At 41.8% G+C, this 21,833-nt stretch overlaps 1 protein-coding gene across 1 annotated transcript in view; it reads left to right on the forward strand.

Annotated features, from left to right (window-relative positions):
- Positions 1–21,833, forward strand: part of ADAMTS19 (ADAM metallopeptidase with thrombospondin type 1 motif 19) — a 171,080-nt gene that overhangs the window by 79,194 nt on the left and 70,053 nt on the right. The window contains exons 9-10 of the mRNA XM_084834003.1: positions 11,535–11,675; positions 15,617–15,767. Of these exons, the coding sequence (XP_084690129.1) occupies positions 11,535–11,675; positions 15,617–15,767 (292 nt within the window). The remainder of the gene's footprint in view (positions 1–11,534; positions 11,676–15,616; positions 15,768–21,833) is intronic.

Raw genomic sequence — 21,833 nt, forward strand, 5'->3', positions numbered from 1 at the left:
ACAGTTCTGGCTTTGTGTCCTTGGATGGGTAATCAACAAGTGGGCAACTTGATGCAGGCTAAAACACAGACTGTGTAACGTCTGGCTTTTCAGAAGGAAATAATGAAACAGGAAATGTTAAATACTCCAAGTTGACAGGTGGATTTAAATGAAGTAGGGAATAATAGATATCAAGAAGACAACTGTAATTGAAAAAGAAAACAATCTCGGGAAATAACACATTTCTTAAATGTAATAATGTCATATAAATAAATATACAAATGTTTAAAAATGTGAAAAATAAGGGTCACTTTACACTATGTATAGCTGACATGGCTGTTATCCCAGATCTTTATTTCCTGTTAATCTTCTCAGCAATTAGAACTACCCATTAATCCTGTTCAGTTTATCAAATTCAGGTTTTCAAGTAGTAGAACACTGGATGTTACAAAAGGCTGTGAGACAAGGTAGCAGAAAACAGGCTACCTGCTTAGTTATTTCTGTGTGTTATTTCTATGCTTGTATCCCTTTAAGTTAAGATCCTAAATATAGAGGAAAGTTATATCACCAATCTAGAGAAATAATACATTTCAGCCCTATCCTAGATGAGATGAACAGAAAGCACAATGAGGCAGGCTCTCTTCTCTCTCTCTCTCTCTCTCTCTTTCTGTCTCTCTCAATCTCTCTGTGCTGGGGGCGGGGGAGCATTTCAAGCTGTTGACTGAGGATTATTGAAGTGTTTAACCTATATGTGGTCCTGACTGCTTTTTACTTTGGAGACTGTCTTAAGGGCCAAAATAGACATCACTTTAAATACGTACCTAGCAGCTACTTCTTTTTTTCCATTTTCACTCTATAGTAGTTGTGGAGCCCCCGATCCAGATCAGGACATGTGTGTGTATGTGTGGAGGGTGGGAGGTAGGGCACCCCTCTTTCACACAAACAAAAGACTTACACCTTAATATGTTGAAACATAGTGAATAATAAATATAGAATCATTCTTAGGAACATTCTAGCAGACAGTATTTCAGATTACAAAACAGATTCCCAATAAAACTGGAAAAAGTAAAACAGCACATAAAGCAAGTCAGCAGATAAAAACAAAAGATCAAGGGCAGGATCCAATAGAGGCCTTCCGTGCTTAGCCAGCCCCGGTGCATGCAAGGGCCCTATCGCTGGTGGCTGCGATGTAGCGCTTCCAGGGGCAAGCCTGGAAATGAGCAGAAATAGAAATGCTACATCATGGCTGCCAACGGTAGGCCCCCATTTGATCCTTCCCCAAGAAGCAATCATCAGAAGTGATAACTTTGCTGATGATTCACTGTAGAACCTAGATGGACAGGAAATTCTTTACTAATTTCTTAATGCTCCTAAGAAATATACCCGGTAGGCCTGCCTAGGCAGTGAACTATGTAATTGTGGTGTCACAACAGAGAAGGTTCCTCATCATATACTTGCAGTCTGAATCTCACGTTAGTGTTCAGTCCTCAACAGGGCCTCCTGAGCAAACCTTAATGACCAGGGAGGTTGATGTGGGAGTAGGTGTCCTTAAGGTAGACTGTGACCAGACAGTTTAGGGATTTAGAGGAAACAACTAGTGCTTGGCAGCATCCTGGAAGCCAGAGCTACAAAGCAAAAATGTTGGTGTCTGCAACCCTGTATTCCAGGACGGGGCATACCTGGCCAATGAGATGTAAGTGAAAAAAAATTACTGCTGCAACCTAGCCATTTGGTAACAGTTCCAGATCCAGCCGCACACCCACATTGTGCACCTGGTTCTTCAGGGGAGTATAGCCCTGTCTAAATCCAGCAAACTCTCCTGGAATTAAAAAAAACCAGCAGAATGAGAGTACACTGTAAAATACATAACACAGACAAATGTCTTTTGGAATTATACAAACCGGGGTTGTGGGGTCATCACTTGTTCAGGTTCTTTATAAATCTTCAGTCAGTCATATAGTCTTCTCTAGTCAGCCACAAATATTCACACATTTTGTTCTGACAAATGACACAGTGAAATACAAGTCAACTGGGATTCACTAGAGTTTTCCATGTTCATTGACCTTTTGAACAGATGTTTTTAACTCTGGCCAGTTTCAGTCTTCCCCATTTAACAGCTAAATTGCTGTTTAAAATGAGACTTTGGCTTTTCATCTTCTGTTTTCCTTTCAGTTAAATTTAACTGCTACTTTATACAAGTAATGCTATTCAATTGGCAACAAATAGATCTTCTGCAGTGGCAAGCTGGAGGTTCAAAATATTTCTGTGTCTTGGTACCTGTATAAGCATACAGTACAAACTTATACATGACTACTCAGAAGCCAGTCCCATTCAGTTCAATGCGACTTGCTCCCAAGTAAGTATAAGTCTGATTCAATCTTTGTGAATTAATATGAACTGATGTGTTTCACACTTCCTGGATTAAAGTGCAAATTCAGTTTTTGTACACTTCTGAATTTTGCGATACATTTTTCAGTTCACAAAATGTATAAAATGCATTTAAAATGTTTATGTTGAGATAAAATAATTTAGAAATGCATATGTGGGAAAATACATTAAAATAGTATTTAAATGCAATCATTTGTGTGGAATTAACATGGAAATGACAGAATGGGCTTCTCTTTGTTGTGTCTCTAAAAGTATTCACAGAAACCCTCTCTTAGGGCGAATTTAAATGCTGTGGTCTGTGTGTGGAGGTTGCTGAATAAACCTAACGATCTTACTCCCCCATTCAGCAATCTACTGGGAAGCAATCTATTATTATTATTATTATTATTATTATTATTATTATTGACAGAGTATCAAATGGCCCCGATTTTTTCTATTTATTCAATACCTGTCATTTGAAAATATAGCTATGTGATTATGCATTAGGACATGGGATGTAAACCTTAAACCAAACAGTTTATCTTACAATACGGCAGCTCACACAACTTGGCATTAGCATTTTATTTGCCTGTTTTGCTTTCCATGTACTAGATACTTAATTTAACAATCCACAAAAGGGCCATGTATTTGTCACAATTTATAATCTACTTATACCAAACTCTAAATGTTCTGTTTTGCTTATGAATGCTGGAGTATAGTGTCCTAGTTATATCATCCAGACGACTTACAAATGGTAGGAATTAAAATATGAAAAGTTCTCTGCTAGGTTGTTCTTTGTGTGTTTGTTTCTGGCAGTTCTCTTTTGTACTTTGATTTGGAGACCAAGAGTGTGGACAAAATTTGTAACTTCCCAAGAAAGTAACACAGATCAGCAATATTTATCATTCTTTTGCTTTTTTCTAAACAGCCTTCTATTTTTCTTGCATATTGTTTCTCCTATCCCTTAATTTCTCAGAGCATGAGCCACTTGCATACCGGTGTTAATCTGGATTCAAAACTACAGTCTAGTGGGTTTAGTGGGACTAACAATGGAGTATTAAAAATTGATTTTAAGCTAAACATTTTGGCTTCCGCCCTCAACAGTAGCTGTGCTGTTAACGCAGCAGAGAGAGAGAGAGAGAGAGAGAGAGAGAGAGAAAGTCTGTCTGTCTGTCTGTCTATCTATCTATCATCTATCTATCTATCTATCTATCCTCTCTCTCGCTCTCTCCTGCCTCCAGCTTGTCAAGTTTAAAGGCATCCTACGTTTATTAGCTGTTCCGTATTACATACATGCCTAAAATCTTCCTTGGAAAGTGGAATGGGTGTCCTGCAGTTTGCCATTGCCTTCCATTGGCATGCAAGTCATGTAAATCATGCAGACACATCTTATCAGCACCTTTTCAAAATTATGGTTTCACCATCTGTTGCCTGGCAATGGTATTCTTGGCCACCTATAATATATGATGTTGTTCCCATCCTTATCATGAACTTAGGTGCCAAGGTCTTATGTTTCAGCAGAATTTACAAGCAGCTTGCACAGAGCTGAACTTTTACATTGCTGTTAGTCAATGTCCACTGTATTTGCTGAATTCAGTGGTTGATTGGGCTTAGCAGGGCCAAATTAAGAACTGGGACCCTGGGGGAGGGATAAGGCTACTGGTTCTAAGATGGGAGGCATGGACAGCCCTCTTACTTCAGGTAATGGCCAAGCATGGTGTAGTGTCCTTGACACTAGTTGCATCTGCCCAAGGATTTGTGGGGAAAGGGAGTGGGAATCCATTATTCCTTATGATTTCTTCTCCCACATGTATACACAGAGACATTGGTTATTGTGTGGATTAGAAATGTAATAAATAAATAAATATTTCATGTTTCCTGTCTTTATTTATTTTATTTATTTACAATATTTATATACTGCTCCACATCAAAAGTTTTTGGAGTGGTGAACAGCAGAAATAAAAGAATGAAACACCATGTTAAAACAGTTTTAAAAGGCAAGTTACAATAAGGCCGAATTCAGTAAACCGTGGCTGGTCACTCAAGGAAGGCCTCTCAAAATAACAGTGTCTTCAGGAGGTGCCAAAGGAACTCAGTGTTGGCGCCTGCGTGACCCCCAAAGGCAGGGAGTTCCACAGAAATGGGGCCACCACACTGAAGGCTCTTTTCCTTGTGGACTCCAACCGGGCCATGGGTCCATGTGGAACCACCAGGAACATGCCCTCTGATGAACCCAGTGACTGGGCAGGTTGTTTGTTTGTTTATTTGTTTGTTTGTTTTTTTATTTATTTATTTATTCATTTCATTTCTATACCGCCCAATAGCCGAAGCTCTCTGGGCGGTTCACAAAAATTAAAACCAAACAACATACAATAAAACAATTTAAAATATATAGAACATTAAAACCACAATATAACAATACAACCACAATAAAACCTAGCAGCAGTGCAGGAGTTCAAAATACAGATTTAAAACAGCAAAGCTAAAAATTTAGAATGCTAAAATGCCTGGGAAAATAAAAAGGTCTTCACCTGGCGCCGAAAGGAATACAATGTAGGTGCCAGGCGAACCTCACTAGGGAGCTCATTCCAGAGCCGGGGTGCCACAGCAGTAAAAGCCCTTCTCCTGGTAGCCACCCGCCTCACTTCCTTTGGCAGGGGCTCATGGAGAAGGGCCGCTGACGATGATCTTAAGGTCCGGGCAGGCACATATGGGAGAAGGCGATCCTTCAGGTAACCTGGCCCCAAGCCGTTAAGGGCTTTGAATGTTAACACCAGCACTTTGAATCGGGCACGGAAATGGACTGGCAGCCAGTGCAGCTGCAGTGCAGTGTAGTGCAGTGCAGTGCAGGTTGGTAAGAAAGGAGGCACTATCTCAGGTATCATGGTCCCAAGTTGTTTAGGGCTTTGTACACCTGTGCTAATACCTTAAACCTGACCTGGTAGCAAATAGGCAGCCAGTGCAGTTCCCTCAGCAAAGGAGGTGCACTCTGAAAAGGGGCAGCTCCCAACAACAGCTGAGCTGCTGCATTCTGCACTAGCTCCAGCTTCCAGACCAGCGTCAAGGGCAGCCCCACATAGAGTGCATTGCAGTAATCCAGTCTTGAGGTTACTAATGCCTGTACCACTATGGCCAAGCTATCCCTGTCCAGGAGAGGCCATAGCTAGTGAACCACCCGAAGCTGGTAAAAGGCACTCTGAGCCACCGCAGCCACTTGGGCCTCCAGTGACAATGATGGATCTAGGAGTACCCCCAGCTACAAACCTGATCTTTCAGAGGGAGTGCAACCCCATCCAGAACAGGCAATGTACCTATCTCCCAGACTCAGGAACCACTCACCTACAGGGCTTCCATCTTGCCAGGATTCAGCTTCAGTTTTTTGGCCTTCATCCAGCCTATTACTGAGTGTAGGCACTGGTTCAGGACTTGCACGGCCTCTCCTGATTCAGATGTCACAGGGAGATAGAGCTGTGTGTCATCAGCATACTGATGGCATTTAGCTCCAAATCCTCTAATGTTTGCTCCCAGCGGCTTCATATAGATGTTAAACAACATTGGGAACAAGATGGTGCACTGCAGAACCACATAGTTCAATTGCCAAGGGGCCGAGCAATAGTCACCCAATGTTAATCTCTGAAATCAGACCGTAGATAGGACCAGAATCACTATAGCACAGTGCCTCCAATACCAATCCCACAGAGTCGATCCAGGAGGATACCTTGGCCGATGGTATCACATGCCAATGAGAGATTGAGTAGAATTAACAGGGTTGCTTCCCCTGTCCCTCTTTTGATAAAGGTCTGCCATCAGGACAACCAAGGCTGATTCAGTCTCATAACCAGATTGAAACCCAGACTGGCATGGGTCTAGATAATCAGTATCATCCAAGAGTGCCCGCAGTTCCTCCATCACAATCCTCTCAAGTACCTTCCCTAAAAAAGGGGTATTTGTGACTGGGCAGTAGTTGTCTAATACCATTGGGTCCAGAGTGGGCTTCTTTAGGAGTGGTTGCACTGGTTGCACCTCCTTAAGGATAGCAGGGACCACCTCTTCCTGTAGGGAAGCATTTATCACTCCTTCGACCCACCCAGTCACACCCCCTTGGCTAGCTTTTATTAGCCATGAGGAGCAGGGATCAAGATGGCATGTGGTCAGTCCCATTGCTGCAAGCACCTTGTCCACATCAACAGGTCGCACAAAATTGGGCAGATGGTGGCATCGGACACCTCTACTTGAACTGCACTAACAACAGCGTCAAGTTCACTGTGGAGACAAGTGATTTTGTCCTCGAAGTGTGATGCAAAGAGGTCACAGCAGGTCCTCGATGGGGTCAGGGCCTCATTTACTGGGGAAGATGTTAACATCCCCCAGACCACCTAGAAGAGCCTTGCTGGATGGCTACTTGAGGACACAGTGGAGGCAGCACAATAAACATTTTTTGCTGCCCGCAGTGCCATGTGATAGGCATAATTATGTGCTCTAGAGGATGCCCAGTCATCATCACTTTGAGTCTTGTGCCATTTGTGCTCCAGCTGATGTCCAGCCTGTTTCATTGACTGCAGCAGAATGGGCTCCACAGTGCTAGAGAGGGCACTCAGCTGCAATCAGGTTGATGGCCCTCCACATCTTACTGTTCTACAGTGGGGCTAGGGCCTTGGCTGAATCACTAACTCTCTCCACTGGAAAATCCCCAAGAGCAGAAATCTTGGATTCCATTGGATTCCATCAGTCTCCTGGAGCAGACCTTCCAAATAGGTCCCCCACTCCCCCAGGAGAAGAGTAATGCCATAAGTTCAAATCTCACCAGGAAATGGTCTGACCATGACAGTGGGCTTACTTGGAAATCCACCCACCCCAATCTTCAGACTACCTGTCTCACAACTTGGCGCAAAAACCAGATCAAGCAGGAAGTCAACAAACCAAAGAGGAAAGACACAATAAGAGGCACCGTTGCCCTCGTGGCAAGCCAAAAGGGCAAACCAAAGGGGTGCCCCCCCTTTGGGGAAGCCCCTGCTGGGATGGCCTGCCAGTGGAGTCCCGCCACCTCATATCTGGGCAGTTTTTAACTCTCCATGATGCCTGAAGGTCTTAAAGGCTCTCTTTACTTAACCATGAATAGAATCTTACCAGACCATACTGTAATTGATTAAATATTTCTGACTTACCTGAACACTCCTAATATAAATAGTGTGACTTAAATAAAAGCTACCAGCTAAAAAAGAAATGTCATTGATATTTTACTTTATGCTGCTGTACTCCACTTGTCAAAGTCCCAATGAGGTATTTCCAGAGAAAGGTCAGATATTGATTGCATTTAGACTGATTGCTGTACCTCATCCTGCCCAAATTGTTGATGTATAATCAGCTATTGTTAATACAAAATGCAAAGGTAATTGTCCTAATAAACATATTACACTAATGTGTATTTGGGTATTATTTAATACTTTTGTCATGTGAGTAAGGATGGGCAGATTCCCTACATGCTGGTCTGTAGGGAATCTGCCCACGGGGGGAGGTGATCCATTCCTCCCCCTGGAATCCTCTTTGGCCGGCTCCGCTCCACGGTGATTCCACGGAGCCACCAGCCGGCTCCAAAGCACCAGCAATACGGCCACCATGCTGTATCGCTGGCTGAGGGGTATTGACTGCAGATGCAAATGGTGTCCAGGATGCCATTTGCGGCCTTAAAGGTCTTAGTTTAAGCTAAATGCAGCCATTTGTGTCCCTGCTTTTTTTTCACGCGATAGGCTACGCAAATATTTGCGTAGCCTATTGTGTGAAAAAACGGGGCCGCAAATGGCGTAGTGGATGCCATTTGCATCCCTGTTTTAAGTGATAGGCTATGCAAATATTTGCGTAGCCAATTGCATGGGAAAAAAGCAGGGATGCAAATGGCATCCGGGACGCCATTTGTGGCTGTAAAGGTCTTAGTTTAAGCTAAATGCAGCCATTTATGGCTGCATTTACCTTAAACTAAGACCTTTACGGCCACAAATGGCGTCCGGGACGCCATTTGCGTCTGCAATCAATCCCCTTCAGCCAGTGATACAGCATGGCGGCCGTATCGCTGGTGCTCTGGAGCCAGAGGATCCGGCCGAAGATGATTCCACGGGGAGGTGGAGGTAAGTGTTCCATTCCGCCATGGACTCCGGGGGTGGGCTTCTTTAGAATCCGGCCTCATTGGGGTCTGTGGCGGAATTCACCGCCATCCCTACATGTGGGTTATATATCAGGGCAAGCAGTTCTGCCAGAACACGAGTTTGCTTGAAAACAAGACATGACTTGTCTTAAAAGTAAAATCATCCCTTTGTTGGAACCACTGTGCTCCTGCACATTCAGCAGGGGTTGGCCCCCAGGGGGTCCATGGAAGCCAATACAGCCATCTGACCCCCAGAAGTTGGCCACCCCTGTTTTAGTTGGTAGGTCTGAGAACAGTGACTGTCCTATTATTGCACTTTGTATGCCACTCTGGCATCCTTTTTCAGCTGAAGAGGGGTAAAAATGTTTTACAAACAGTCAGTGGCAACCACTCTGATATACCTGTATCATGATGGCAATACCAGTTTTGTTCTTCTTTCGCTTCAGCCAGATTCTTGAGTGATAGGAGTTAGTTATGCTGTCATTTGCGGATGTTTTAAAGTAAAGATGGGCCTAAAGAGCCTGGCAAGAAAATCTCTTTGGCAGATGGAAGGGGAGCTGGTTTGCTCTGGAGGAGGGAAAGTACAGAATTGACATACTTTGAATTTAGGCCAGTGGGCTGCAGTTGCAAGGGCCGGGTGTGTGAGAGGAAAAAGAGAGAGATTTGCATTAAATCAATGCCTTAATAACTGCATTGCTCCCACAACCTTAGATTATTTGTTTATGTAATTTGAGATACCTACACAACATATAATAATTATATACTACCTCAGCTACATTGCTTATCCAATTCGTTTCCTAAGCCTCCATTCCTCCAACCTTCCTTCTTTCTTTCCTCTACCAAACAATTATGGGATATTAGCCTTTCAGAGATGGAAAATTTTTTTTCTGCCCATGCTGGCAGGTAACTAAGAGAGTAGTCCTCCTAACCCACTTTCTTAATGACTGGAGGGGGTTAAGATGTCATCGAGATGGCCCCCTGGAGAGAATAACGGCTGGTGTGTGTGTGGGGGGGTTCCACTGCACATGTGGAAAGTTATCACTGGTAGTAGCAGGCAAAAAGCCTCACAATGTTGTTCTGGGATGAGTTGGAGCCAGCTTTGAGTCCACTGGATCCAAAACCTCATCTTTGCTAGCCTGGAGCTGGCACAAGGACGTTTCCTTCCATTGTGACCAACGGTTTTGAAACCCCACTTTGCAAGGACACAAAGAAAAACACATCCCCCCCTGGCTGGCATGAGCTGTCAGAGCTCTGGATGAGACAGTAGAGCTGCCTCATCACTCCCCACCCCAACTGTGACCCACTTAGGATTGCTCTGTAAGGTAATCTTATATACACTTACCTGGGAGTAAGTCCCATTGACATCAATGGGAGTTACTTCTGAATAGACATGTATAGGATTGCACTGTAAGAATAACCATGCATGTCTACTCAAAAGTAAATTCCATTGAGTTCAATGGAGTTAACTCCCAAGAAAACCAGGTATAGGATTGCAACCTAAATATTTTTTTTCCTTAGGATTATTATGAAAAATTGAGTAGGGGTGTTCACATATGAGTTCCTCCACTTTAATTCTTCAGACAGAAACAGGGCATGTAGCACAATCTAGGCTGAGCAGGCTTCCTGCTTCAATTTTGCCAGTGTCATTTTTCCACCAGGGATCATACAGGTTGTATAACTGAAGAAAAATATGCTAGTGGAGTCACTATGCCAGCAAGTGTCTTCAGTTTAGAAAGAAGGGAGAAAGAGGAGAAGCCCAGCAGGCCTCCCTTGTATTTGAAGAATTCACCACGGCCTGCTATCCATCCTGGCTCCAAGGCAAGCCTTTCCTCCTTGGGGATTAGGAAGGGGTAGTGGTGAAGGAATCTGGCCACTTTGATCATTCTTCCAAACACCTAAAACACTCCCTTGACCAGAACCCTTAAGGGCCCAATTCATTGTTGAGGGGAACTGCTCACTCATCCCTAGTTTCTGTTCTCTCTCTCTCTCTCTCTCTTTACTGATCTCACAAATCAAGTCAAGTTTGAGTTCAGTCTTGATCCATATTTCACTCTGTGTTAATTATATCTCTTTTCTGTAGTTATGTTAGTCAAAAGATTTACAAGTTAGACTTTATGTAAGAAAGTTCAGCTAAAACCATATCCATTTCCATTGTTGTCAAGAAAACAAGGTAAATCTTAGAAATGATGTGAAACAGATTAAAACTAAGAGCAAATGAACCCATTCAAGGGAGGTTCCTGGATTTCCAAGCTGCTGCCATTAGACTGAGGCCCTGTAACTTTAAAAACAACAGTTCATTTAGAATACTTGCCATTCTGAATTAAAGAACCCAGTATGAGAATGTGTGTGAGGTTCACCTTGCAATTTACACCAACATGATCTTTCCATGAAAAAAAAATGTCATGCAGACATTGTGCATTTCTGAAAGCAGGAGTCTACTGTAAACAGATCATACTCTTAATATTTGAATAATATTTTAATACTGATTTTTATCTGTGACAATGGAGAGCAGCCAACATTGGCTGCAATCCTAAACTGGTTAATTTGCTTATATCTCAGAGACTTCTTTGAAATTTAAGCAGCCTAATTTGTGAGAAGGACTGCAGCCAATAAGCTTGTTAGGTTTGCTTAACAAAGGCTGCAATCTTATGCACACCTACCAGGGTATAAATGCCATTTAACTCAGTGGGACTTACTTTTGAGTAAACAGGCACAAATATGTAAAGTGGGTTTTTCCTTGGGTAAAACCATTGCTTTGTATGTAGTTAAATAATGTTGAATGGCTTAAACATGTTGCCAGGAATGAAGGAGATATGTTAGACTTCATTTATGTGTCAATAAGTATGTTTTCACCTTCAAACTCTCGTCAAAAAATAATACTATTTGCCAAGTTTTTCTTTAAATTTAATGTGCATGTTAGTGTCTCTTACTGGGAAGTATGCCTATATTGGGAGGAAAATGCTACCTTCCTATGAGCATTTTAAAAACTATTCTTACATTTTTCCCCTCTTTAAAAAAAGCTCTATTTTCAATACTTTCACATTTTTAGCATGGGAATAAATCATGACAATGACCACCCATCTTGTGCAGATGGTCTCCATATCATGTCTGGAGAATGGATCAAAGGGCAGAATCTTGGAGATGTTTCATGGTCCCGGTGCAGCAGAGAAGATCTGGAAAGATTTCTCAGGTAATTCATTTAAGAAGTGGAATTGCTTAATGTCAACCTTTTCATTTATTCATTATTTTTCTTGATGGCTGTAAATTTCGGATATGCCAAGTTATCAGCACCTTGCAGCAGCTTCTGTATCAGATTTAAAAGGAACTGTTCTTGAAGGTTACCTACTACTCCCCAGAAACAACATTACTGGCTGGTGTTGATCAGGCAGAAGCAACAGTTTTTAAAAGTGTATCTTCTCTGATTTCAGTGTTGTTGGACATATTCTGCAAAATGTTAATGAATATCCCAAATGGTTGTGCAACCTCTTGCACAAGTAGTTGAACAAGTGGAACTTTAGTTGGAGTACCCCCTCGCATGTAGTTTGGAACCTAGTTTCTGCAAGTGCAATGTCATTTGTGCTAGCAGAATGACACAGTTGGATACTGCCCATAGATCTCCAATGAAGTAGAAAAGTAGGGGAGAGGAGAAGGTACAAATATCTGATAAGATTGCACAGTAATTCCACCTGCAAGCTTTAGCAGAACTTGATGGGTCATTACAACAAAAATCCGGTACAGAATTAGGTACAGAACTAAGGAAAATCTTACAACTTGCGAGAACAAAGAAAAGCTATTTATTGATGTTCCAGAGTAATGCTATTTCTGGTTGTTTCTGCATATGCTGTAAATCCTTTTCTCTTATATGGAACACCTTAAACTGGGGAGAATTCCATTTGTATAACTCTTCCTAAGGGCCAAGGTTATATTCACTCTGTAGCATGCAGCTACTTCTCTACTCTTTACTTACTCACAAGTAAGCATGTGGGGCCCAAATCCAGATCAGGAGGACCACCACACATGAGGAAGGTCAAACCTTCCTGCAGCTTCTACCTTCCTGATATTTGTACCCCAGCACTTGTTTAAAATAAAGGGGCGGGGGAACCACATAGGGAAGTGGCTATCAGGAGAGAAGACTTGAGGGAAAGATTTAAACCTCCCCTCCCTTCATGTGGTGGTCCTGATATGGATTGGGAGCCCACACCCTTGCTTGTAAGCAAGTAAAAAGTAGAAGGGCAGTTGCACACTATGGATTTAACATAACATACAGTATGGCCCTAATGAATACGGGGCTTTCTCATTTTGGTGCTGGCGACAGATCTACTTACAATTTGAAGAGAAAGGTAATATTATATTTCCTTCAAGTGCTACTTGAAGGAAAGTACCCCTTCATGTCTGAGCTCCAAGAGATGTCTGTAATGCATCTCTTTGCAGGGGCATAGCTTAGTGGTAGAGCGGTTTCTCCATGGGGAAGAAACTCTGGAGAGCAACTGCATGTCAGTGTAGACACTGCTGAGCTAGACAGACATTTGTTAATGCTGTATTCAATATATAAATATATATACACGTCTGACATGGTATAAGGTGGCTTCCTAAGTTCCTAAACAATACAGGAGTAGCAGGGAAATGGAACACCATGTATACCTGTGTGACTTTGAGAATCCTTCCAGCAACAGATTAAAAACTATACATACTTCCATCAACATATTAAAAACTACATAAAGATACACAATGGGGTGTAAAGAGGGTTGTTTACAGAGAACACACACACACACGTATGTATGTATATATGTATGTATGTATATAGGCTTAAAATTAGATTGAAGTTGAACTTTAGGGATCCTTAAAATTGCTTGAAAAAATGGGAGACAATTAAAAAAAGATGTCTCAGTTGTTCCCCCATTTAGGCTGGAGGGACTGACACTCAAAAGACTGGGTTCAGATGGTCAGCAGGGGAAATGACACAACATCAGTCCCCCCCCGTGCACTGGTTGCGCAACTGGGATTACTATAATTATCCATGCTATGTTGCCCGAACCTGGTGCATGGCATTGGCATAGTTGATTTTCACCCATCCTACAACCCATGCCTTGTACCTAGGGTTGCAGGGTGGGTGAAAATGAGCTATGACCATGCCATGCTCCAAGTTAGGATGACATGGCAACCCATGACACGGCGTGGGTAATTAGGGTAATGTTGTGACTGGCAGGGGTGGGGGAAACGACCAACACTGTGTTGTTTTCCCTGCTGATTGTCCAAACTTGCTCAAAGAGAAAAGTGCCAGCAGGGATACAAACTAAATTAACTCTTGCATATCCCTCAGTCCCCATGGCCATGAACTGAATATTCAGTATGGTGCCCATGGGTACTGCAGCTCATCAGGGCTTAAATAAGCCAGGATGTGTGAATCCAGTCATTGCCTGGATTTGGACAACCAGTGGAGTAAGAAGCCATGCTGGGTTCTTTTCCCTGCCCCACCCTGTGCATTTCACTTGCACACCCACCATTTCCCTAATTACCCTCACTGTGAGGTGCATGGCAGGGGGGGCTTCCAAACCCCCCTGCAACCAATGACTTATTGTAGGGCTTATGGGGTGGTTTGGAAGCAACCCCTGATATGCCTCTTGCCATATTTGGACGACACAGCAGGGTGATTAAGGAAATGGCGGGTGCATGAGTGGCACATGCGAGGTGGGGAAAAGAAGCCATGGTGGCTTCTTTTCCTCTACTAATTATCAGAACCCAGTCACTGTCTTTCAGGAAGAGAACATTTCCAGAGATGTGGCCAGGAGAAGCTTAGCAAATTCCCATCATAATTCAAAGAGGCATTTGGCTGCAATAATGCATAATTTTCTATTAGATAGCTATTCTAAAGAAAATATCATAGCTCAGACTAGTCTGCAGGACTGATACATCCAGTATTGGGGATGTGTGAATATTGTTTATTACTACTACTACTACTATTACTGCTACTATCAAAGAAGCCATCTGAAACTCATGGCTCAGACTGGTCAACAGGACTGAATACATCCAGGATTTTGGGGTGGGGGGAGGGGGTATTATTATTATTTTTTTTTACAAAGAAGCTGCCAGTGTCACCTGAGCATAAATATGATCAGATGCTTTTGTGGTGGCTAATCAAAATCTCTGTTTATTTAAAACCTTAAATGGTATCATAATGATCAATGAATTTTTGGAAGAGTACAGCACATTTGATCTTTGGCTTTCTTGCACTAGGAAATAATACAGATTGTTAACTGTATATTATATTATACTTTTTGGTCTTGAATTTATTACAAGGTGGTCTACTGTTTTTTCTGAATCTGATTTTAGAACTTATTTTATGGACTTATTTTACATTTCCCCAAAACCCACCATTTTTGGGCAGTTGTACTATCTGAGAAATGATACACTTTCATAGGAAGGTAACAGAATCCAAAGTACAGGCTACTGGAAGTTTGATCAAACAAGTGCAGCCACCTGACACTCAAAAAACTGGTAAGCCTAGTGTTAGCGGTACAAAAGATTACACTGGTTGTTGTTGTTTTTAAATGTAGGCTGCAGTCTCCCTCTGCCAACACAGAAAAGTTAACCAAGGCTGTAGTGTGCTACATTTTTTTTTTACTTTTTTGGTGTTTTAAAAATTCTAGGTGTGCAAAGAGACTTGTGTTCAAAATGAAAAAGTGAGAAATTAAAAAGACACAGCAAATGCATTCAGAGTTTGTTTTTAGAATAGTAAAGAACAAGCTATTGGTCCAATCCAGCAAGGAAGATCCACATAGTACTGCATGCATGAATTCTTTGGTAGGATTCGAGGCTGCCCATGCATTTTCTAGTATTGGATTAGATTAGGGACTGTGTGCAGTAAAATTGGAATTGAATGCAGATGTGTACCTGGATGAATTTGATTCATTAAAAGGAAAATTTATTCCATTAGATTTTGTTTGTTCTAGTTTTTCTGCCCCCTCCTTTATGTTTAATAACTTGTTAATTTAAACAACATCTGAATCATTTAACCTCATGGTTATTTTAAGCATTCATCTTAAGATCTATGTAGTACATATACATTATATGTCAGTGCAATAACCAGCCTCTGTCACTATTCACCATTTTCTAACCTCTGTATGTTGCTAGGTCAAAGGCCAGTAACTGCTTACTGCAAACAAATCCCCAGAGCCTCAATTCCGTGATTATTCCTTCAAAGCTGCCAGGGATGACATACACTGCAGATGAACAGTGTCAGATTCTGTTTGGACCAACAGCCTCTTTCTGCCAAGAAATGCAGGTAAAAATAATGAAATATTTTAACTTATCCCACAATAAATCCAGGTGTTACTTTTTTGCATTGTATGATAGAAAAAGAAGAATGAGGGATCAAAGAATTAAGGAAGTATTTAGTGTGTCTACAGTGTTTGTTCTATTAGTGCACAATCCTATGCATGTTTAGACAGAAAAGGCAGGGGAATGCTGGGAATTGTAGGACTTTTTTTGTCTAAATACGTACAAGGTTGCACTCTTAGCTGCCCAAGCTATCCCAAATTGTTTCCATCCTGTCTCAGGTTTTTCTGTACATTAAGATCATGTGTTTCACGGCAAGATTTCATATTCCCAGGTTGGAATATATTTTACATTTCTTTTATCCCCCGTCCCCAAATTCCATTGTTTTTAGAAATCAAGGCTGCTGTACTGATCTAGAATTTCTGTCATTGGGGAAATAATCCTGGGTTTTTTTGGATAAGGCCCAGGGTAAGATTGTGAGAAAATATATTAAGAGCTTTATCCAATATCACAGCTGATCTTACTTCAGGTCAGAAGGATAAGATTATTAAGAGCAAAACACATGGAAGGAGCTATATTAGTACCTGAACATCTGTAGTACCTATCTCTGTATATAAACTTAGCTTCATACAGTGTATAAGATGTCTGAAAGGAAGCAATATATAGAGAGATATTTCTGGCTGGCTGGGTATCTATGGATAAATTCTTACTGTTCCACAAGGAAACATGTAATTTGTCAACTACAGTCTCATAAATTTGTATTGTACAAAATGGAAGAAATAAATAAAATATTCCTTTGTTTTCCAGAGTGGACTTGAACTTTGAATGGGTTTTCTTAATTGGAATAAATTATACAAGGTCAAAGGAATGTTACTGACCATATGGTATGGACAGCTCAGGGATAGAATAACCCCCACCCATCACCATCATAGCAAGGAGCTATAGCTCAGTAGCAGAGTTCATGTTTGGCTTGCTTGCAGAAGTTCCCAGGTTTAATGCTGACATCTCCAGTTTAAAAGGATCAAATAACTGGTGATAGGAAAGACCTTCTTTCTACCTGAGACTCTGTCACTACTAGTCACTATCACTACTACTAGAATATCCATCTAGCATAGTATTGTCTAAGGGGTCTGCTCAGTATAAGGCAGCTTCATGTAATTGTATTCCTGTCTTGTGTTCTTACAGCTCATTTAATGTACATTTATTTTAAAAGTTATACATTTCTGACTTGATATTAATTTTTCTCCTGATCTTATTGTTTTAGAAAACAAGGCTGCTGTAGTAAACTAGAATTGTTGTCATTTCTGTCAGACCGTAATCGTGATCTGAAGGTTTTGTACATTATTCACAAAATAATAGATGTTAATTTGCATTTTGAATAAAGCTGAGATTTTATTTGGGTATATACTCAATTATGATTTGTTTATATGTAGTAAACTTTAAATATTGGAAGAGGTAAAACCATGTCAAGTAAAGAAATGAAAACTGAATTTAAAAGGAAAGGTTATAATTCTGATCCCGTTTGCATGTAACAGGAGCAAATCATGGGTTAATTAATTAACCCATGATTTGCCACAGCATGTGCCAGGCATGTTCTGCAGCCATTTTGCATATTCAGCCTTCAATCAGGCTGATCAGAGGTTGTGACGTGACATCTGAACCCAGATACTATAGGTTAATTGTAAGTTAAACAACCTACTGTTAACCTATTATTAGGTTTGGACATCCTAATGTTACCCATGATTTGCCTCAGTTACTGCAGTTACATGCAAACAGGCCCATTGTGTCTGTGTTCCAAGTAGAGATGCCAGTGAAGCTGGGGCATACTTGAGGACTAAACCTAGGTTTGGGGCTCAGTAGGGATGTTAGCGAAATCCACAATGGATTCAAATTACTTCGGATTTCTATGAATCCGATCCACAGATTTCAGAATGAACCCACTTTTCCCATTTTTTTACTTTCCAGAATTGTATACACTTTAGTTGTACAAAAATACAAAAGTTGCTGGAAATATGTGAATATATATATCATTTAAATTTTTTTAAAAATGCATTGTATACACCTCTGATTTCTCTTCACCCTCTCCTCAGCCTTTGCTGTGTAGCAGTCTTTTTTTGTGCATGCTGCTCATATGCAGAATGTTACGTGCCGATGAAAATTCCCTAAATTGTGGCCGATTTTTTGTATACTTTTCCAAGGAAGGGGGTGGGGGAGGATTTGAATCAGTCAATGAGTGGATAAGCAGCAAAAGACAGAATGGATTTAACAAAAGCCATTCATTCTTAGGGCTCGGTAATACTCACCTTAAAGAACAGTCAGCATTAGAAGCCCCTGAATTCTTATCCCCCTTGGAGTAAAAGAGAACAAAACAAAACTTCCCAGCACATTACCCACTCAGCCCCCAAACACTGTGGAGTCAAACAGAAATGTGAAGACAGTTGGCAAAAGAGGATCTTCAGTGATGGGTTAGTGTTTGCCTCTCACCAGCTGTTTTCTGGGTTGCACCCACTTTAACAATCCTATACACAGAAGTCTTTCCTATTGAGTGTATATGATTGCAGCCTAAATGTTGTTGGAAGCGAGAATGAGCTCTTCATTGATTTTATCAGGGAAATAAAAGAGGCTGCTGCCTTGTAAACTGTTGGGGTGGGGGAAGAGCTAATGAAACATGCAAGATTTCTTTGTCTGAGTCTGAGATCATTAGGCTTCCTGCAAGTGTGTGCTATCTTGATCTGTCTGCATAGAGGCTGCTTTGAAAGGCTGCACCCAGGAAAACTCTTAGCAAATTCATTCTGGTTCAGAAATTGGCTGAGCTATTTTCCAATTTGGGGGGAAATGGCTTAAGTTAATTTCCAATCCAATTCAATGTAAGCCATGGGAAGGTGGCCCGTGTCTAGCTCCGAGCCTTTTCAACATCTGTTTCCATTCAAAATATCTGCTCTTAAGTACCAAAGTATCATTCATTCGCCCAACTTAAGCAGTTGGCTTCACTAATTTTAAAACGACTACCCCTGTGCTATCTGTACTGTATTTTTGTAGTTGTAGTATTGAACAACGTGACACAGGCTAAATTAAGTTCAGCTAGTGCATTACTGCTACCTTAGCCTCAACTCTTATCTGCTCTTAGAATTTGTGTATTTCAATTCATTTGATAGGCTATTAATGCAGCTTTACCCTTAGGGACCCCTTCATGGATCACTGCCTTGTTGTGGCGAAGGGGCTTGCGTAACTCAGTGAAGCCATAAGCTATGCCGTGCAGGGCCACCCAAGACGGACAGGTCATGGCAGAGAGTTCTGACAAAATGTGGTCCACTGGAGAAGGAAATGGCAACCCACTCCAGTATTCTTGCCAAGAAAACCCCATGGAACGTATCACAAGGCTAAAAGATATGACGCCAGAAGATGAGCCCCTCGGGTCGGAAGGTGTCCAATATGCTACTGGGGAAGAGCAGAGGGTATTTCCAAGTAGCGCCAGAAAGAGTGAAGCGGCTGGGCCAAACCCGAAAGGACACTCAGCTGTGGATATGTCTAGTGGTGAAAAGAAAATCCGATGCTGTAAAGAACAATATTGTTTAGGAACCTGGAATGTCAGATCAATGAATCAAGGTAAGCTGGAGGTGGTCAACATGAGATGGCAAGATTGAACATCGACATCTTGGGAATCAGCGAACTCAAATGGACAGGCATGGGCGAATTTAATTCAGGTGACCATCATATCTACTATTGTGGGCAAGAATCCCTTAGAAGAAATGGAGTAGCACTCATAGTCAACAAAAGGGTGGGAAAAGCAGTACTGGGGTACAATCTTAAAAACGATAGAATGATCTCAGTACGAATCCAAGGCAAACCATTCAACATCACAGTAATTCAAGTCTATGCCCCAACCACTGAGGCCGAAGAAGCTGAGGTTGATCGGTTCTATGAAGACCTACAACACCTTCTAGAACTAACACCAAAAAAAGATGTCCTCTTCATCATAGGGGATTGGAATGCTAAAGTAGGAAGTCAAGTAATCACCAGGATAACAGGCAGGCATGGCCTTGGTGTACAAAACGAAGCAGGACAAACGCTAATAGAGTTTTGCCAAGATAACATGCTGATCATAGCAAACACTCTTTTCCAACAGCACAAGAGGCGACTCTACACATGGACATCACCAGATGGTCAATATCGAAATCAGATTGATTATGTCCTTTGCAGCCAAAGATGGAGAAGCTCCATACAGTCAGTAAAAACAAGACCTGGAGCTGACTGTGGCTCAGATCATGAGCTGCTTCTTGCAAAATTTCGGCTTAAATTGAAGAACATCGGGAAAACCACTAAACCGTTCAGGTATGACCTAAATCATATCCCTGATGAATATACAGTGGAGGTGAGGAATAGATTTAAGGGATTAGACCTGATAGACAGAGTGCCTGAGGAAGTATGGACGGAGGTCCGTAACATTGTTCAGGATGCAGCAACTCAAGCCATCCCAAAGAAAAAGAAATGCAAGAAAGCCAAGTGGCTGTCTGATGAGGCTTTACAAGTAGCTGAGGAAAGAAGGGAAGCGAAAAGCAAGGGAGAAAGGGGAAGATATACCCAACTGAATGCAGAGTTCCAGAGAATAGCAAGGAGAGACAAGAAGGCCTTCTTAAATGAACAATGCAAAGAAATCGAGGAAAACAACAGAATGGGAAAGACTAGAGATCTCTTCAAGAAAATTGGAGATCTCAAGGGAACATTTTGTGCAAAGACGGGCATGATAAAGGACAAAGAAGGCAGGGACCTAACAGAAGCAGATGAGATTAGAAGAGGTGGCAAGAATACACAGAAGAACTCTACAGGAAAGATCTGAATGTCCCTGATAGCCATGATAGTGCGGTCACTGAACTTGAGCCGGACATCCTCGAGAGTGAAGTCAAGTGGGCCTTAGGAAGCATTAGTAGCAACAAAGCTAGCAGAGATGACAGTATTCCAGCTGAGCTATTTAAAATCCTAAAAGATGATGCTGTTAAAGTGCTGCATTCAATATGCCAACAAATCTGGAACACTCAACAGTGGCCACAAGACTGGAAAAGGTCAGTTTACATTCCAATTCCAAAGAAGGGCAACGCCAAAGAGTGTTCAAACTACCGCACCATTGCGCTCATTTCACATGCCAGCAAGGTGATGCTCAAAATCCTAGGCTTCAGCAGTATGCGAACCGAGAACTACCGGAAGTACAAGCTGGGTTTCAAAGAGGCAGAGGAACTAGAGATCAAATCGCCAACATTCGCTGCATCATGGAGAAAGCAAGAGAATTCCAGAAAAACGTCTATTTCTGCTTCATTGACTACGCTAAAGCCTTTGATTGTGTGGATCACAACAAACTGTGGCAAATTCTTAAAGTGATGGGAGTACCAGACCACCTTACCTGTCTCCTGAGAAACCTGTACGAGGGTCAAGAAGCAACAGTAAGAACCAGACATGGAACAACCGAGTGGTTCAAAATTGGGAAAGGAGTACAACAAGGCTGCATATTGTCACCCTGCTTATTTAACTTATATGCAGAGTACATCATGAGAAATGCCGGGTTGGATGAATCAGAGGTCGGAATTAAGATTGCTGGGAGAATTATCAACAACCTCCGATATGCAGACGATACCACCCTAATGGCAGAAAGCGAAGAGGATCTAAAGAGCCTCTTGTTGAGGGTGAAAGAGGAGAGTGCAAAAGCTGGTTTGAAACTCAACATTAAAAAAACTAAGATCATGGCATCTGGCCCCATCACTTCCTGGCATATAGAAGGGGAAGAAATGGAAGCAGTGACAGATTTTACTTTCTTGGGCTCCAAGATCACCACAGACGGTGACTGTAGCCATGAAATTAAAAGACGCTTGCTCCTTGGGAGGAAAGCTATGGCCAACCTAGACAGCATAGTAAGAAGCAGAGACATCACCTTGCCGACAAAGGTCCGTCTAATCAAAGCTATGGTTTTCCCAGTAGTAATGTATGGCTGTGAGAGCTGGACTATAAGGAAGGCTGAGCGCCGAAGAATTGATGCTTTCGAACTGTGGTGCTGGAGAAGACTCTTACGAGTCCCCTGGACTGC

The sequence above is a fragment of the Heloderma suspectum genome, chromosome 2 (genome assembly GCF_057233095.1).
Source record: "Heloderma suspectum isolate Gila_16-S chromosome 2, 16-S_ref, whole genome shotgun sequence".
In the NCBI taxonomy this organism is placed as follows: domain Eukaryota; kingdom Metazoa; phylum Chordata; class Lepidosauria; order Squamata; family Helodermatidae; genus Heloderma; species Heloderma suspectum.